Here is a 19,024-nt window from a genome sequence, read left to right on the forward strand (position 1 = left end):
CTCCGCCTGGGTCACATGTGTGTGGAGTTTGCATGTTCTCCCCATGTTGTTGTGGGGTTTCCTCTGGGTACTCCGGGATCCCCCCACAGTCCAAAAACATGCTGAGGCTAACTGGAGTTGCTAAATTGCCCCTAGGTGTGCGTGTGAGAGTGAATGGTGTATGAGTGTGCCCTGCGATGGGCTGGCCCCCCATCTTGGGTTGTTCCCTGCCTCATGCCCATTGCTTCCGGGATAGGCTCCAGACCCCCTGCGACCCAGTAGGATAAGCGGTTTGGGAAATGGATGGATGGGATGATTTTCTGCACACTTGGATTATTTATTTGCCCCCCTTGTCTTTTGTACATCTTACTTTGAAAAACTTTCATGTCACATTTTAAAACATTTGTACATCTTACTTTGAAAAACTTTCATGTTACGTCTTAAAACATTTGTGTAACTAAAAAACTATGGCCAAGTTATATTACCAAAAAAACCTCATCTGATAAATTTATACAATTTGTGCAACATGTTTGAAAAATAAACAATGTACAACTATGTTCAAGTTAGATTAAGAACAACACATTTGATAAATGCATACATTTGGTATAACATCTGTAAAATGTTACACTACTTGATAATGGTTGTCCGTTCTTCCCCATTGCTAGCATTCCGATCTTTTGCTCACCACAGACATGGATATTACATTACAAGTTTTTTCAACGCTTGCATCTCCTTACGCCCCCGACTATCCTTGAACAGCGAGTGGAAGAAATCCCCCTTTTCTTCAAACATCCGCATCCAAATCACAAACGGTATTCTCAGCCCAAAACAGTCGCATTTAGGCCGCTGACATATATTCAGCATTCTGTCCCCCAGCTCCCCGGTCGCGTCCCACTTTATAAAGGTCCTCCGATCTTTACCTTCGTCAGGATTTTTAAACTGCATGGCCATATTGTAGATGTTCCCCCGATTGTCAGGGTTGGTGGTCGCTTTCATCATCGGGACGCTGATAGACTTCAAGTTTCCCCATTCATCTTCAGAGAAACTCAGTAGATGCGGGTCGTCTTTCGCGGGGTCTGTGCCGTCTACGGCGATCTGAAACATGTGCAGTTCCTCCTCATCGTAGTCAAAGAGCCAGATCAGTTTATCCCCGTTGGGCATCTCGCAGGTACAGATGTAGCCGCTTGAATTTTCCCCTCCCAGCCGGCTGCCTGCCGGTTGCCTGCCAAAAGCCAGCCAAAGGGACTGACCCCCCTCCTTATGGGGGTGAGCCTAAATTCTCGTCTAAACCCGCCCATTTATTCACTTGCACTTGTTACCATGAGATGGCGCTTTCTTTACAAAAACACATTTTAGTTGTGGTCACAAGTTTACATACAACAGGTCTCAACCAGAATCTTTTGGTAGCCATTAGCAAGCCTCTGGCATAATTCTGGCTGAATATTTGACCACTCTTCTTTGCAGAATTTCTAGTTCATTTAAACTAGTTGGGTTCCAGGCACAGACCTGGCTTTTCAGCATAACCCACAACTGTTTTTAAGCTTGGCGTCCTGATCAGGAGTGACAATTTATATAAAAACATAAAAACATAAGAAATGTATAAACAAGAGGAGGCCATTCAGCCCATCAAGCTCATTTGAGGAGAACTGTAATAGCTCAGCAACTAATAGCTAACTAATTTGTTGTTCTAATATTCATTTATTGTATTGTATTATTCCTGTAATATAATGTGATTGCACATTTTATACTTCAACGTTTAATCTGTTACATGTTATAAACTGTGAAAAGGCTAGTATTGTGTGTTTTCTTACAGTTTTTTTTCATTTGCTAAGACAGTACCATAGATTCTACTCTGTCTCTTCACATACATGATCCATCCTTGGCATTGCTCTGGAGAAATATCTTGGCATACAGCATTCATTGTTTGATCTTGTGTGAATTTACATAATTTGTTTATTTTATGTGTTTTTTACAATCTATTTTAGAAAGGGTCTTGATAGTAATTTAGTAAAATGATATATTTCAGTTTTGACTGTTTTACTAGCAGTTTTAGGGTCAGTATGTACTTATGTGCAAAATGGCCTCTGATAAATTAATTGAAGAATAAATTTTGAAGACTTTATTGATTGCATTTTGTATGACAGCAAAGCAAAATGCTTAACAGTTTAGCTCACATGAGCTAATGTTGTGGTGAAGAGTTTTGAGAAAGCAACTTCAGTATTGTAGTATCTGTCTTAGCAATTGAAAAAAACTGTAAAATTCACACTGCCTTTCCAAACTGATTGGTGTGAGGAGCAGTGACAGACATTCCAGACTGATGGGCCATTGACAGTATGCAAAGGTCTGGTGACTCCAAAGTCACTTCAAAGTTGTAACACTTTAGTAATCAAACCTCACACAATTCTTTGAATATCTCATTCACCTTTGTGTAACCAGCCCCCATGTCTATAAGCTTCAGAGCTCAAAAGTCTTGGCTAGAAATGTTTATAATGTGATGTTTTACAATTTGTCAGCACCACTGAAAATAGGTTTCGAAAAGTGTATGTTTAAAGTTGATTTTAACAAAAAAATAGAATAATCACATTCAAAATGATCTCACATTATTGATGCTGTGTTTGTGCTGAATAAAAGCCTTTGTAGCACTTTGGGATAAATATTGTTTAGATAAGTGAAATATTTTACAGTTTTTCTGAATTGCTGAAATATTAGAAATCATTTTGGGAACAAAACTGCATGCCAATTGCCAAAAGCCATGTATTGAAACAATCACTTTGGCAAAACTTTAAACCATGCTCACCTAATTAGATACAATTTGCAGATCTCAGTCACCCTTTTTGCAAAACTTGAAACACATTCTCATTCATCAAAACACATTTTGAGCTAAGGTGAACTTTGATGAAAAATTGAAAACACAGGCCGCAGAAGAGAGAGGAGTAATACCGCTTCCATCAAATTGACAGGTCGGGTCAAAAGGTCACTTGTGGGCGGGGCTTGTGTAGGCGGGGCTTGGCTGTGGTGGTACGATGTGACGTCACGGGAGTTGGATTTATTTATTTATTTATTTATTTATTATTTTAAATTATTATTTATTATTATTATACATTATTTATTTATTTTAAATTATTATTTAATTATTATTTTATTTTTAAATTATATTGAGGAGAGTGCTATATTGAGGAGAGTGCTTATGAGTGTGTGTGTTATTTTAATAAGTTATTATTTTGTCGGGCACCGCCGGGGCTGAGCGGGGGTGGGTTACCTGATGGAGCGTGAGCGTACGGCGTGTCTGGTGTTGCGGAACCGTGGTAAGGTCCCAGGCTTTGGAGAATCACCAAAGGACTTAGAACGCTGTGTCTGGTGCGGTACTGCGCTAAGGTCCCCACAGTTTTGGATAATCCTCGGAGAGAGCGATGCCGGAGAGCTGAGAGCCGTGCCATTGCGCGAGTCTGATGCCGGAGAGCTGAGAGCCGTGCCGCTGCGCGAGTCTGAGAGAAACTCTGAGAGCCTGAGACTCTGGGAGAAAATGATAAAGTTGGAGCAAAGAATGAGAGGAGGAGGCGGAGGGTCTGTCGTCCAATAAAAACGCTTGGCGGTAGTTTTGACAGTGTATGTGTGTTTCTTCTTCACGCAAGCGTTTGTATTACATCAGCGTATGGGGCCACACTTTTGAAGGCCGTCTCTAACAACTTGGGCCATATATAAAATCTGTTTGAAGTTTTGTTTTTCATATATGACCTCGCACAAGTACAGATATGGGTTAATAGAGACACGATATGAGTGCACCTGGTTAATAGCAATTAAATAATCTAGTAAAGACACGCAAGCGTTGTATTACATCAGCGTATGGAGCCATACTTTTGAAGGTCATCTCTAATGACTCGGGCCATACATCAAGTTGGGTAAATCCTGTTTTTCATACATGACAGTACAGATATGGGTTAATAGAGAAACGATATGACTGCACTTGGTTGATATTACGGCGAGCGGGGGTGCCTTTTCCTCCTAGGGTAGAGGCACAAGCATCTTCGAGGTCTTACCCTTCCTGCCAGCCAAAGAGGTTCATCCAGGCCTTACCCGGTGAGTATATTATTTCTTTTATTCGTGTGATAAAAACACTAATTAATTAAATTAAATTAAAAATAACATTCTAATAATAGGTATTCTCTGTTTTTTTTCTATGTACAAGAGAGAGACTGCGCTGACCGGTCAAGAGAAAATCTACAAGAGACCTGAATCAGCAGTGTTATAAAGCACATAGCCAACGCTAATTAATAAAGAATTTAAGCATAATAGCCCAGACGTACCATGGCCTATAGCTGGTAGAAATGGAGCTATCCTACGGCCTACAAGATAAAAGCATATGGCACCAAATTGGAATCAGTAGTCTTTAAAAGAATAAATGGACTAGCAACTGTCTCTGGGGGAGCACCCCCGGTTAGGTACTATTAAGCAGCATTTAGTGACATGCATCAAAACACATTTTTAAAAACTTTGACAGAATAAAGTCTTAGTTATTTTAATAGATACGTTTTTCAGTAAATGTTTATTCACGCGCATGCGGAGAAACACACACCCCGGAGGTCAAACTAAAAAAAAAAGTTGATACAAACTACAGTTGTATCGGACACGCACACAAAAACACTAAAAGAGTTTTGCTCAATCAAAAAAACACCAAACATATATAGTTCACGTTTTTTATTAAAATGTATAAGGATTGTTTTGTTATAGCGAAATTTTAAATTAATATGAGTGGGATATAAGTCATTTAGGCAACAGGATTTGAGTATTTGAACGGCTAGAAATGATCGACCAGGCAGGCAGAAGTCTGCTTTTCTTATCTCACAAGTCATGGAAGAGTGGGAGGGGGCCACATAAGTGTGGGGTAGGAACTGTGGAATCAGGCAGGGGTGTAAGAATTTAGGATATAGTCTTGTTATTTTAAAGAAGGTGTACATGATTATTTAATTATATTTAATAGGAACCAGTAAGCTGCATTTAGCACCATGCTGCAAATACACATTAAAAACTTTAAAGAATAAGGTCTTAGTTATTTTAATAAATATGTTTTTTCAGTAAATGTATATTCATGCTCATGTGCACGTGCACAAGCACACACACACACACGCACACACACACACGCACACACACACACCAGTGGTCAGGGGCTTTAGAGTTTAACTTTAGGTCTGTGAAAGTATAGGACTGCGATGTGTATACAGACCCCAAAACATACTAACTTAGTCGTTCATGAGTCTTATTGTGAAAAACCACACAAAATAGACTTGTAAATTTTAAAGAAAAGACATTAACAGCTTTTGTTAATGTTTAAATGTATAAAAACTTTAGATGTGTTTGTTAAACAGTCAAACAAAAATGTGTTATTTTAAAGTAGTATAAAATATAACCTTAACTTTGGACGCAAGATGAACAACCTACACACACACACACACACACACACACACACACACACACACACAGCAAAACCCCAAGCATGCGCACAAGCGCACAACCAAAGGTTGGGAAGTGTGCTTTCCTTATCTCACAAGCCATGGAAGGGTGGGAGGGGGGCCACATAAGTGGGGGGGTAGGAACTGTGGAATCAGGCAAGGGTGTAAGAATTTAGGATATAGTCTTGTTATTTTAAAGAAGGTGTACATGATTATTTAATTACATTTAATAGCAACCAGTAAGCTGCATTTACACATTAAATGCAAATACACATTAAAAACTTTAAAGAATGGTAATATAACTTGACCATAGTTTTTAGTTACACAAATATTTTAAGACGTAACATGAAAGTTTTTCAAAGTATCCATCCATCCATCATCTCCCGCTTAATCCGGAGTCGGGTCGCGGGGGCAGCAGCCTCAGCAGGGAGACCCAGACTTCCCTCTCCCCGGCCACTTCGTCTAGCTCCTCTGGGGGGACCCCGAGGCGTTCCCAGGCCAGCCGAGAGACATAGTCTCTCCAGCGTGTCCTGGGTCTTCCCCGGGGCCTCCTCCCAGTGGGACATGCCCGGAATACCTCCCCAGGGAGGCGTCCCGGAGGCATCCTGATCAGATGCCCGAGCCACCTCATCTGGCTCCTCTCGATGCGGAGGAGCAGCGGCTCTACTTTGAGTCCCTCCCGAATGACTGAGCTCCTCACCCTATCTCTAAGGGAGAGCCCAGCCACCCTGCGGAGGAAACTCATTTCGGCCGCTTGTACCCGCGATCTCGTTCTTTCGGTCACTACCCAAAGCTCATGACTATAGGTGAGGGTAGGAACGTAGATCGACTGGTAAATCGAGAGCTTCGCCTTTTGGCTCAGCTCTCTCTTCACCATGACAGACCGATGCAGCGCCCGCATGACTGCCGACGCCGCACCGATCCGCCTGTCGATCTCCCGCTCCATCGTTCCCCCACTCGTGAACAAGATCCCGAGATACTTAAACTCCTTCACTTGGGGGAGAACCCCATCCCCAACCCGGAGAGAGCACTCTACCCTTTTCCGGCTGAGAACCATGGTCTCGGATTTGGAGGTGCTGATTCTCATCCCAGCCGCTTCGCACTCGGCTGCGAACTGCTCCAGCGAGAGCTGAAGGTCACGGCTCGATGAGGCCAACAGAACCACATCATCCGCAAAAAGCAGAGACCTAATCCTGAGGTCACCGAACCGGACGCCCTCAACGCCCTGGCTGCGCCTAGAAATTCTGTCCATAAAAACTATGAACAGAATCGGTGACAAAGGGCAGCCCTGACGGAGTCCAACCCTCACCGGAAACGAGTCCGACTTATTGCCGCCCATGCGGACCAAACTCTGGCAGGGAGCCCGGTACCCCATACTCCCGGAGCACTCCCCACAGGACCCCACGAGGGACACGGTCGAATGCCTCTTCCAAGTCCACAAAACACATGTAGACTGGTCGGGCAAACTCCCATGAACCCTCCAGAACCCTGCTGAGAGTATAGAGCTGGTCCACTGTTCCACGGCCAGGGCGAAAACCACACTGCTCCTCCTGAATCCGAGGTTCGACAATCCGGCAGACCCTCCTTTCCAGGACCCCCGAATAGACCTTACCAGGGAGGCTGAGGAGTGTGATCCCCCTGTAGTTGGAGGACACCCTCCGGTCCCCCTTCTTAAAGAGGGGGACCACCACCCCGGTCTGCCAGTCCAGAGGTACTGCCCCCGATGTCCACGCGATGCTGCAGATGCGTGTCAACCAGGACAGCCCCGCAGCATCCAGAGCCTTGAGGAACTCTGGGCGAATCTCGTCCACCCCCGGGGCCCGGCCACCGAGGAGCTTTTTGACCACCACAGCGACCTCCACCCCCGAGATAGGCGAGTCCACCCCCAAGTCCCCACACTCTGCTTCCATATTGGAAGGCGTGTCGGTGGGATTGAGGAGGTCTTCGAAGTATTCCCTCCACCGACCCAAAACGTCTCGAGCTGAAGTCAGCAGCGCACCATCCCCACCATAAATAGTGTTGATGCTGCACCGCTTTCCCGCCCGGAGCCGCCGGATGGTGGACCAGAATCTCCTCGAAGCCGTCCGGAAGTCGTTCTCCATGGCCTCACCAAACTCCTCCCACACCCGAGTTTTTGCCTCAGCGACCGCCAAAGCCGCATTCCGCTTGGCCTGCCGGTAGCCGTCAGCTGCGTCTGGAGTCCCACAGGCCAGAAAGGCCCGATAAGACTCCTTCTTCAGCTTGACGGCATCCCTTACCACCGGTGTCCACCAGCGGGTTCGGGGATTACCGCCGCGACAGGCACCGACCACCTTGCGGCCGCAGCTCCGGTCAGCCGCCTCCACAATGGAGGCACGGAACATGGCCCATTCGGACTCAATGTCCCCCGCCTCCCCCGGGATATGGGAGAAGTTCTGCTGGAGGTAGGAGTTGAAACTCTCCCTGACAGGGGATTCCGCCAGACGTTCCCAGCAGACCCTCACTATACGCTTGGGCCTGCCAGGCCTGGCCGGCTTCCTCCCCCACCAGCGGAGCCAACCCACCACCAGGTAGTGATCGGTTGACAGCTCCGCCCCTCTCTTCACCCGAGTGTCCAAAACATGCGGCCGCAAGTCCGACGACACGACTACAAAGTCGATCATCGAACTGCGGCCTAGGGTGTCCTGGTGCCAAGTGCACATATGGACACCCTTATGCTTGAACATGGTGTTCATTATGGACAGTCCGTGACGAGCACAGAAGTCCAATAACAAAACACCGCTCGGGTTCAGATCGGGGGGGCCGTTCCTCCCAATCACGCCCCTCCAGGTCTCACTGTCGCTGCCCACGTGAGCATTGAAGTCCCCCAGCAGAACAAGGGAGTCCCCAGGAGGAGCGCTCTCCAACACCCCTTCCAAGGACTCCAAAAAGGGTGGGTATTCCGAACTGCTGTTTGGCGCATAAGCGCAAACAACAGTCAGGACCCGTCCTCCCACCCGAAGGCGGAGGGAGGCTACCCTCTCGTCCACTGCGGTAAACCCCAATGTACAGGCACCCAGCCTGGGGGCAATAAGTATGCCCACGCCCGCTCGGCGCCTCTCCCCGCGGGCAACTCCAGAGTGGAAAAGGGTCCAACCCCCCTCAAGGAGACTGGTTCCAGAGCCCAAGCCGTGCGTCGAGGTGAGTCCGACTATATCTAGCCGGAACTTCACAACCTCGCGCACCAGCTCAGGCTCTTTCCCCATCAGAGAGGTGACATTCCATGTCCCTAGAGCTAGCTTCTGCAGCCGAGGATCGGACCGCCAAGGTCCCCGCCTTTGGCCGCCGCCCAGATCACTTCGCACCCGACCCCTATGGCCCCTCCCATGGGTGGTGAGCCCATTGGAGGGGGGTTTTTTCAAAGTAAGATGTACAAAAGACAAGGGGGGCAAATAAATAATCCAAGTGTGCAGAAAATCATCCCATCCATCCATCCATTTCCCAAACCACTTATCCTACTGGGTCACAGGCGGTCCGGAGCCTACCCCGGAAGCAATGGGCATGAGGCAGGGAACAACCCAGGATGGGGGGCCAGCCCATCGCAGGGCACACTCATACACCATTCACTCTCACACGCACACCTACGGGCAATTTAGCAACTCCAGTTAGCCTCAGCATGTTTTTGGACTGTGGGGGGATACCAGAGTACCCGGAGGAAACCTCACGACAGCATGGGGAGAACATGCAAACGCCACACACATGTGACCCAGGCGGAGACTCGAACCCGGGTCCCAGAGGTGTGAGGCAACAGTGGGAGAGACAGCAAGAGGCTGCTGACGGCAGAGAATGCAGGCGACATGGAGGGGAGTGAGAAAAGGAGCAAATATTGATGGTTAAGAGTGAATAATGACGTCACAGCAGCCTGATCCTGATGTTAGTTTAATATGCTTCTTAGTTTGGCCTGTGGTGTGTATTTCAGATACAGCATTTAATCAGGGAGACTGAGTGTGAGTCAATGGCAGAGAGAGAGAGAGAGAGAGAGAGAGAGAGAGAGAGCAGACAGGCAGGTGAAGATGAAGGTGTATTAGGGAGGAGGGGGGAGGAGCTTGGACCTTCACCAAATCAGCCAAATGTAAATGTCACGTCTATCAAACAGGAGACCCTGCTTTCAGGAGAAATGGTTTAAAGATCACACTGGGCTCCATTACAGCCCCCCCTCGTCTTAAGGGGGGTTCTTTGTTTCTACTGTGCAAAATAATTTGTAACACAAATGTCTAAACTGGCATGAAAGACAGATTCAGCTCTTGTGAAGACTGGCATGCGAAACTGGAAAAGGCACTGGGGAAATTCAGTGCACATAAAGACAGGCAGTGCCACAGATTAGCACTGATGACATGGATTCAGAAGATCAATCCTGTTAATATTCAACCTTCAGATGAGCTGGAAAGAGCAGCAGCAAGTGAGGAAAAATCTTCTGGAGTTAAGTACTTGGCACGGCAAGGCCTGGCTTTTCGAGGTGTTGGTAAGGAGAGTGGGAATTTCAAGCAGCTTCTAATGCAAACAGCAGAGGGCGATGCAGAGCTGACCATGTGGCTGAAAGGCCACTTTGATTTCACCAGTGCTGTTTAACTGTAACACCTGTTCCTGGGTTGCCCTCAGTCCTTGTTATTGGTTATGATTCTCACTGTCCTGCACTGTGTCTTGTTAGCTGTGTATTTAAGTGCCTGTTCTGCTTCTGTTGTTTCATGGTTCATTATAGCTGTATGTATGTATATAGTTCTCCAGTTGTGTTTATTCCATCATTTAGTTCATTCCTGGTCATTTGCTGTTTATTTTGGATCCATCCTGATCCTTTTGGTTTTGATGTGTGAGTTGTAATAAACCCTATTTTTCCATCCGTGTCATGTACTGCCGCAACCAGAAGAGGGCAGAAGATATGGCACAAAAACAAAGGAAGAAGCCTAACTTTAAAAAGAACAAAAAACATCAAGACTCATCCAGCATGGGGTGGTGGGTTAACGAATAACACAAACAATCAAAGAATAAGCAAACAAATGAGAGAAAAGATGCAGAGATGACTGAGAAGCAGGGGATGACTGGAGAAGAGACGACAGGACCAGAAGACAGGAGGGATACAGGGAGAGCGGAGAAGAGAGTATAACTGAAGAATGGGAGAAGAGGAGAGACTACAGAGAACATAGATGACTGGAGGGGAGGGAATATAGGACCAACAGAGAGAAGGAGGAAGGGCTGTGGAGGAGAAGACAGGATAAGAGGGGAAAATGTGAGCAGAGAAGGACAAACACCCCCACTGCCCACCAAAGTGCATTTGTAAGTAAACCACAATTTTAGCCTTGGGCTCAATATATGGACTTGTCTCTGTGTAGCGATGCATAGAATCCTTGACACTGGTTATGACTGTACTGTATTAGTCCTAAACCTGCCATTATAGTGTAAGAAGAAAAGATTTTTTTTAATAAATCATTTTAAAAAAAGGTAGAGCGATGTAGCCCCTGGAGAAGTCCCCCCCCCCCCCCCCCCAAAGCCCTGTTTATTCCCTTCTAGCTACCAGATGAAACTCACAATGCACCCCAACGCCACCTAACTTCTCTTCCACATGATGCACCTTATTTACCCTTTGAATCCTGTCCATTATTGAGCATTTTTCTATCCATTTGATTATAAGTTTATTACACTGTATGTACATTAGTCAGCCATTTTCCGGACAGTCTGGGCTACTCAGATATGTCATAATTCGATTTGTAAATGCTGACAGTCTTGATATTATCCTTCTTATCAGGAAAAACTACTTCTGCATATAGATATTTCTCAATTTTTAGTCTCATCTAATATAAAAATTGGCAGGTAGTACAAATATAATCTTATAAATGCTGAGATTAGAGTATCTGCGATGCAGGAATGCAGGGGTTTCATTGGGGCCCTTTCTATGGCTTAGTACTGTGAAGGAGTACATGGTTAGTGCCAGGCGCAAATGAATATCTTTGATTTTGCATCCATTTGGTAACTTGTTGAAGTTGTCTGATAGTCAGTAATACATGGTTTAATTAATATGATTCTTTATTTACTACTTTATAACATCTGAAAGAAACTGAAATAGGAAAGCTTATTTTAATTTATGGTCCACTGGATAAACACAGACATTACAGACGGTTTTAGAGTCTAATGCTGAATGTTGTTTGCTATGATTTTTCTGCCTGCATATGCTGTGATTGGTGCAGTGAAATTTGAGAATGTGTTTGTGGTCAGTATCATAGCCTCAGACAACAAACCAACGCTGTAGCGTGTCACTGTGTTTACATGTGAGAGGGGTTCCAGTTACATAAGGGACTCGTTCTAATTGTTTTGACGGAGCTCGACAAACCTAAAAAATAAATGCTGGTGTTATCAAAAACTATGTCATATAGCTATATTCCAGATTTATTACAGCCAAACACATCTCGGAGCTCCGAGGAACCTCCTTCTCCTTATATTTCCCTCTATCCCACTCTTCTCATCCCTCCATCCCTCAAATACTGTGTAATGATGATATGTGTGCGTGTGGAGGGTGAGGGATGGGCGTGGAAGGTAATAGTTAATTAAGTGGCTACACCTGGGTTGTGAGGGATCTGGGGTTAATACAGGGAGTGGGAGGCGCGTTAGGGAGATTTGGTCTGGTAGGCACCGTACGCGTTGGGTCCCGAGGGGAGGTGCCGCTCGCATGCCGTTTAGGGCTGCCGGCGGTGAAGCCAGATAGTGGGCGGTAGGGACAGTTCCCGGTGCGGTAGGGCGAGGACAGTCAGGACAGTGGGGGTAGGAGGCTATGACCACTGCTTAGACGGGGTGGTTGATAGACGGGAGTAGCGGCACCCTCATAGGGACGGATTGGCGGTGGGGGGGTGGGATTCCCTTTCCGTGGGACGTTCTAGGTGACGGACCGGTGTGATTGTTCCTTCCCCGGGGGAGGGTCCTGATCCCTGGGGGGGAGGGGGTGTTCTGTTTTAACTATGTCTTTATTGTATGTGTGTTACGTGTGGTTTAAATGCGCAGTGTAACCGCTTAGGGTCGGGACAGGACTATATACAGTAGGCGGTTCTGGTCCCGTAACGCTTGCCTGTGCCCGAAGTGTGGGGATTACTGTGCATTGCAGTGCTATTGGTGTGCCGTGCCCTAATAGGGATGTTGTGTGGTGCGGGATTTACTGTGTGGTAGCGTGGGTTAATAACACACTTGAAAAGGGGTGGTGTGCTACGGGGAGAAAGCGGGACCGAACCCTTTGTGAATCCAGATCCGACCCGATGGGTCGCTGCATGAATTGTACTGAATAAAATTATCTTTGTAATTGTAGCTGCAGTCTGGTGGTGATCTGTTCTCCTTTCACAGCCTCTGAGGCTAGTTTAGGTTCGTTGCACTGATGGCAGCGGTGGGATCATTTCTTTCCTTTGTGGTTTTCCCGTTTAGAAACCTAGAATTAGCTTTAACATGTCGGAGGCCGAGGATAGTGTACAATCTCCTAATTATGAGGGCGCTGATTGTCCTGTTACATCTAGAGAGTGTTTTCTCAATCTCCCGGTGGCCCCGCCTGCTCACCCAATATTTATACCGGAAACTTTTAATGGTGTGGGGCGTGAGTGGTCTGACTGGTCGGAATAATTTGATCTGGCGCCTGAGGTAAACAGGAGGGATGAGTCTCTGAAAATTAAGTTTATGTCTTTGCTATTGTGTGGCCGTGCTAGGGAGATGCTAACTACATCAAAAACCAAATGAATTAAAAAACGCGGAAAATAATGTTGAAATGAAAATATATTTTTTGACAACGATCGACGACCTGTAATATTTTTAACGATGTCGCTGCTATATCGCTATTTGTAAAAAAAAAAAAAAGAAGAAAAAAATAGTTACTGGAAAAGCTACAGCGTTTTTAAAGTATTTGCTCTACCGGTAACCTACTGAAAGAAGTAAAGTTAGTAGCGTCGTTCATTTTAGTTAGCTACTCCACAACACTGGACATATAAATAACTGAACAATGTTAACATTTTCATAATTTAAGCCCTCTCAACAGAAGCACTTTAATGAGAATATTTGGAAAATTAACTGATAACATATCAGTTATCTATATTTTTAAAATTTACTTTGAAAACAGACTCAAATTAAGCCTATACGAAAAATTCAGAAGCCTATACAGTCTCAAATGAAGCCTGTTGCGTTTTTATACAATCGGTCTGGGATTCCGCTTAACGTCACGCCCGAAGCTCACACTTTGATTGCAAACGGGAAGAAACATAACTATTGTCACGTACATCGGCGGATGTCATCAATTAAGCCTGCATACTGGAGACTACAAAGGGACAGCACACGCAACGGGGGTTGCGAAGTATTGCCAATGTTTCATTTCTATATCGAGCGCTTGCTTGTCCAGTGTCATTCCCTCGTTCCTTACCTTGCCTGCCTTCCTTTCCCAGAGCAGCCCTCGTCCCTGAACCTCCCGTCCTGCCTTCCCTGCCAGCCCCAGGATCTCTCGTCTCCCCTTCCCTTCGTCTCCGTGTCCTGTGCCTGCCTGTTGGACTGGATCTCCCCGGCTACCGAATCTACCTTCTGTCCCCGACCATTCTTCTTGCCTGGCCCATTGAAAGCCTGTTACCTGCTCGATCTAATAAAGATCGCTCTGTTCCGCATTCCTGGGTCCGCGTTTCCCTGCCGAGGGTGTCCTAACAATTATGTCTCCAGTAATAATTTTCTGCTAATAGCATTAATTCTCTTATTTCGGTATCGGTGTACTGCATGTACATGTTATCACCATCAAAGAAAAAAACGCGTTATGACTTATCAGTCATTATTATTGTTTTTGTCGTTTATTTAATCGTGTAGCAATACTGCCACTTGTCATATTATTAATTGCGTATTTATATAATATTAACCAATGACCAATCTCTGTATCTTACTAGCATCTTTTGCGCATTTGTCTTTGTATCAGCCGTAGCGGTCTGCAGGGGGAATCGCAGAAGCTGGAGTTTCTTAGAGCGCTGCATGGGTTTGGACAAACCATAGGTATTGGTAATATTACTGGACAAAAATATATCGTTATTGGTGTCCACCAAAGTTTCCAGCACTAGCTACAAGAAATGACATTGAATGCATTTGCTCGTTTTTATTTGTATTTATTTTTTAAAAAGTTTCTTACATTATATCCGTGCTTTTTAAAGGTTATATCTCAATTTTTCAAAAGTAAACACAAAAAGGATGACACTTAATGCCCCCACCCTGCCCCCACCCTATTTAGAACGTTAGCGTTCCATTACGTAAAAAATGCAGTACTACGTCATGATGCACCGCTTATAAATAATCTGTTTGATAAGGGAGAAGCAAACACAAACGATTCGTGAGTGCATCGTACGTGTTGTAAGAGCAAGTGAAGCTGAAAGACATTGACAGTGAAGGTAAGGCCTCCCCTTCAAAATGAATACTTCACTCAGATCAAAGGTCTTGAACTAAAAAAAAACGCTGTGATATGCTAAACTACCGACCGCAAAACGTGCAGACTGGCGGGTGTCAATTGCGCTGGAATGACATTACATGGTTTTAATTTTTCTCTGATATCGGCCGGCCATATACAGTAATTTGTTTGAGACCCCTGAATTTAAATAATAATTATTTTTTATAACGATGGTGGCCTATATAATGTGCCGATTTACTTGTGAAGTTGTTCAGCTGGTTGACATGGCATTGATTACTGCTTTTTAAGAAAGTGCATGTAGTCTCACACTGCAGAAGTCCATTGCTCAGTTGTCAGCATGCTCAGCGTGTCGCCTGTGATGTGTCCTGCACAGCAGCAGGCTACATTGCGTTTAATGGACTAATACTTCTTCAACCCATTAAATGATTCCTTTCTCTCTCCCTGCCAGTGATGGCACCCTCTATCAATCTCTTCACCTTCCTCGTCCTGTCCCTGGTGGGGGGCAGCTCTTCATGGGACTTAGCTTCGCCTTGTGGATCCGGCTCCATCCTGACAAGGCCCTACACGGCCTTGTGTGAGCTGGATGCGGTGTGGGGCTTGGTGGTGGTGGTGGCGGCAGCGGCGGCGGCCCTCGCCTCGCTGATCCTGCTCCTGGTGGTACTGTGTCGCCTGCGGAAGATCACAGAGGCTGAGGAGCGCAGCGGGGTGGCGCCGCTACTCCTGCTGCTCGCAGCCATATTTGGGCTTTGTGGCCTCAGCCTGGGATACATCGCTGAGCAGCAAGAGAGCCTCTGCTTCGCCCGGCGTGTCCTGAGGGGGGTGTTGCTTGCTATCTGCAACACATGCCTCGTGTTTCATGGTCTGCGACTGCGCCGGTTGGGACAAGGTGCTCATAGCCCCAGCACAGGTCAACTGATGGGGCTGGCGGTGGCCTTGGCCGTGTTGGATCCGGAGTGGATCCTTCTAGCCACGATGTCCACGTGCCAGCCAGCCTGTGAATACCAGCCGCTGGACTTTGCGCTGGCCACCACTTATGTGCTGGTCCTGCTCCTGGCAGCACTGGTGGGGGCGGCCTGCAGTCTGTGGAGGCAGCAGCCTCGGTGGAGGTGCAGGACCATGTGGCTGCTCATCACCTGCCTGGCCTCAGTCCTGCTGTGGGTGGCCTGGATCACCTTCTGCCTGTATGGCAACGCGGCGCTTGGCCTGTCCCCAACATGGGACAACCGGGTACAGGCAGTGGTGCTGCTGGCACAGGCATGGCTGCTCATACTGCTGCATGCTGCTCCTGAGGTCCACGCCACCTTACGGCCCCCGTCCCGCATGAGAGAGGCCAATTTAGAGGAGGGCCTTTCTCACCTGTAATTTGGAGCAAACCGGGACTTCGTGTTCAGTGACAACAACTCAGGTATGGTACTTTGTTTTCGCTTCTTTGACCTACTCTGTGACTCTGTGTGTACTTGAGAGAGAGCATAGCCCTCGCTCTTTCCTCACATGGAGCCCCTACTGGAAGTCTGTGGAACAGCAGCATATAAACAAGGCCTATTGACCTTTCCCTGTAACACAGATCTCACTTGAGCAGAGCTTAGGTACCATGGCTGCATGTGCCCCCCCCCCTAACAATCCCCCCAAAAAAAAAATGTGAAGTATGACTACTGCACTGCTGAAGGATGTTTACATGATCAATATCTGTCTCTCTCCTGCAGGTGTCCTCCCCAGCCCCCAGGAAACATTACATTTTAAATAAATAATATATATATATCATCTCTGGAAGTGGTGTGTTTTTTTAGGGTTAAAAAGTTGAGAAACATTCAATGGTCATCATCATACCATATATCAGTAGCCCAGCCACTGGTCAGTTCCTTCACTCTACTGTTACAGACTTTCATGAAAACATTTTTTAAATGTGGGTGTTTTACCTGTGTGATATGCTTCCCTTTTGTACTGGACATAAAATAGAATTTAATTTTTACATTATATTACTCATACAACAGGCGACATGGTGGTGCAGTGGTTAGCACTGTTGCCTCACACCTCTGGGACCCGGGTTCGAGTCTCCGCCTGGGTCACATGTGTGTGGAGTTTGCATGTTCTCCCCATGTCGTCGTGGGGTTTCCTCCGGGTACTCCGGTTTCCCCTCACAGCCCAAAAACATGCTGAGGCTAATTGGAGTTGGTAAATTGCCCAACTGGTATGTGAATGTGCCCTGCGATGGGCTGGTCCCACATCCTGGGTTGTTCCTTGCCTCGTGCCCATTGCTTCCGGGATAGGCTCCGGACCCCCCGCGACCCAGTAGGATAAGCGGTTTGGAAAATGGATGGATGGATTACTCATACAAACACACACATCTGTAGGTTCTCAACTCTAGGTTTATATCAAACACATTAAAGCCAAACAAATGCAAAAAGTCCATGTATCGTTTGTCCTTGGGTTTTCCAGTCCAAAACGAAATCAGGAAAACTAAACAACAGCAGCGTTTTTTGGTTTTTCTGTTAGAAGGGGAAAAAGCGAAAAGCAGAAAACAAAAAATCAGGCTTCATATTTTATCCTAAAATGTAGAAAATATTACAAAAATACACCATTCTAAGGGTGGGTGTTTCCAAGCTTATGACTGGGACTGTTAATGTTGTAAAATTAAGATAAAGTTCACATTAGGCTGTATCTTACATCTCTGGTATCTGTTAGATCTGAATTTACTCATAGAAAAGAAACAAAAAAAGGTGATTTTACGGTTTTCCCATTTGGTTTTAAAACAGAAAAACAACAAATTTATTTTTGTATGACGCGTTATCCCAACAATACATTGTCTCAAAGCGCTTTACAGCATCCCCACCCAAAGCCCCCAGTGAGTAAGACATAGGTGACAGTGGCAAGGAAAAACTCTCTAGAAGGAAGAAACCTTGGGAGGGACCAGACTCAAAGGGGGAGCCCAACCTCCAGGGGCCGGCAGGGAGAGTCGAATAGAAGAGATGGCTAAGTGCCAAGTCACATTGTCCAAATCATAGGATTTGAGGCACAACCGGGGAGCAGGGAGGTGATGACAAGCCCGTGCCGACTCTCCTTCCAATCGCCAGGCAACCAGAAGTAATTAGGCAGCGGGTCATACATGGAAGATGGCACAGGCAGAACGCGAGCTGGATGCAAGGACGTCATGGGTACATGTCACATGTAGCAGGGTGTGCTGAAAATCTTGATAGATTGAGGTCTCCAGGCAGCACACCCCAGGAGGAGTTGGGGAAATAAAATGTGCAATTAGTCAAAGTATAGGGGAGACTATAGGCAGTGCTAACAGTTAGGTGAGTGCAATATGAAGTGCAAAGTGCAAGCTCCGGCAGATATGGCAATGGCAGCATAAGTAGGAGGGAGAGGCAAGTGGGAATGCAGGCATGGGGAGTCCCTGAAATGTCAGCACTCCAGTTCCACAAGGGATGGTGAAGCTAGAGTGACAGACTGACAGTTCAGTTTATCTAAAGCCAATGGCATCGAACGCCACCCAGCTCTACACCTCACACTGTAGGTCTGACTGGTGGCAGCGGTGGGATCATTTCTTTCCTTTGTGGTTTTTCCGTTTAGAAACCTAGAATTAGCTTTAACATATCGGAGGTGGAGGATAGTGTACAATCTCCTAATTATGAGGGCGCTGATTGTCCTGTTATACGTGTAGAGAGTGTTTTCTCAATCTCCCGGTGGCCCCCCCTGCTCACCCAATATTTATACCGGAAACTTTTAATGGTGTGGGGCGTGAGTGGTCTGACTGGTCGGAATAATTTTATTCGCCTGAGGTAAACAGGTGGGATGAGTCTCTGAAAATTAAGTTTATGTCTTTGCTGTTGTCTGGCCGTGCTAGAGAGATGTATAGTGGGATGCCGAGTGAGGCTAAAAGTAATTATGGGTTGTTAAAAGCGGCTATGGCAAGGTGTTTTGAACCTGGTGATAGTAGTGATTGGAATAGAGCTAGTTTTACCGCCCGTCGCCGCCTGCATAGCGAGACGGCAAGGGAATTTGGTAACGCCTTACGGAGATTAGCCGCTAGGGCTTATCCCACGGCTGATCATCGGATTTGTGATCTGTTGGCAAGAGACCAGTTTATTACGCATTTTGCTACCGGTGATTTTCGGGTTAGCCTGTGTAGTGCCAAGCCTAATACGCTGGAAGATGTCATTGAACTTGCTTCTGAAATGGAGTTGCTGAG

General features: G+C 46.2%; 4 protein-coding genes and 1 pseudogene across 5 annotated transcripts in view; 2 read left to right on the forward strand and 3 right to left on the reverse strand.

The window, feature by feature from the left end:
• Nucleotides 1-16,598, forward strand: part of LOC125723051 (G-protein coupled receptor family C group 5 member B-like) — a 154,705-nt gene extending 138,107 nt beyond the window's left edge. The window contains exon 4 of the transcript XR_007386712.1: nucleotides 16,422-16,598. The gene's annotated coding sequence lies outside the window, so the exon portion shown is untranslated. The remainder of the gene's footprint in view (nucleotides 1-16,421) is intronic.
• Nucleotides 1-19,024, reverse strand: part of LOC125723043 (cytohesin-2-like) — a 333,559-nt pseudogene that overhangs the window by 159,353 nt on the left and 155,182 nt on the right.
• Nucleotides 1-19,024, reverse strand: part of LOC125723074 (uncharacterized) — a 205,579-nt gene that overhangs the window by 40,990 nt on the left and 145,565 nt on the right. The window lies entirely within an intron of this gene.
• Nucleotides 1-19,024, reverse strand: part of LOC125723083 (cytohesin-2-like) — a 341,447-nt gene that overhangs the window by 14,492 nt on the left and 307,931 nt on the right. The gene's annotated exons all lie outside the window — the stretch shown is intronic.
• LOC125723055 (G-protein coupled receptor family C group 5 member B-like) lies at nucleotides 14,693-16,598 on the forward strand. The gene is made up of 3 exons (XM_048999472.1): nucleotides 14,693-14,818; nucleotides 15,284-16,240; nucleotides 16,539-16,598. The coding sequence occupies exon 2, from the start codon at nucleotides 15,286-15,288 to the stop codon at nucleotides 16,195-16,197; it is 912 nt and encodes a 303-aa protein (XP_048855429.1). The 5' UTR covers nucleotides 14,693-14,818; nucleotides 15,284-15,285; the 3' UTR covers nucleotides 16,198-16,240; nucleotides 16,539-16,598.

This window comes from Brienomyrus brachyistius, unplaced genomic scaffold (genome assembly GCF_023856365.1).
Source record: "Brienomyrus brachyistius isolate T26 unplaced genomic scaffold, BBRACH_0.4 scaffold45, whole genome shotgun sequence".
In the NCBI taxonomy this organism is placed as follows: domain Eukaryota; kingdom Metazoa; phylum Chordata; class Actinopteri; order Osteoglossiformes; family Mormyridae; genus Brienomyrus; species Brienomyrus brachyistius.

Excerpts from the sequence above, each read along its gene's own strand:
- LOC125723055 (XM_048999472.1), top strand. The coding sequence starts at position 15,286 with ATGGCACCCTCTATCAATCTCTTCACCTTCCTCGTCCTGTCCCTGGTG.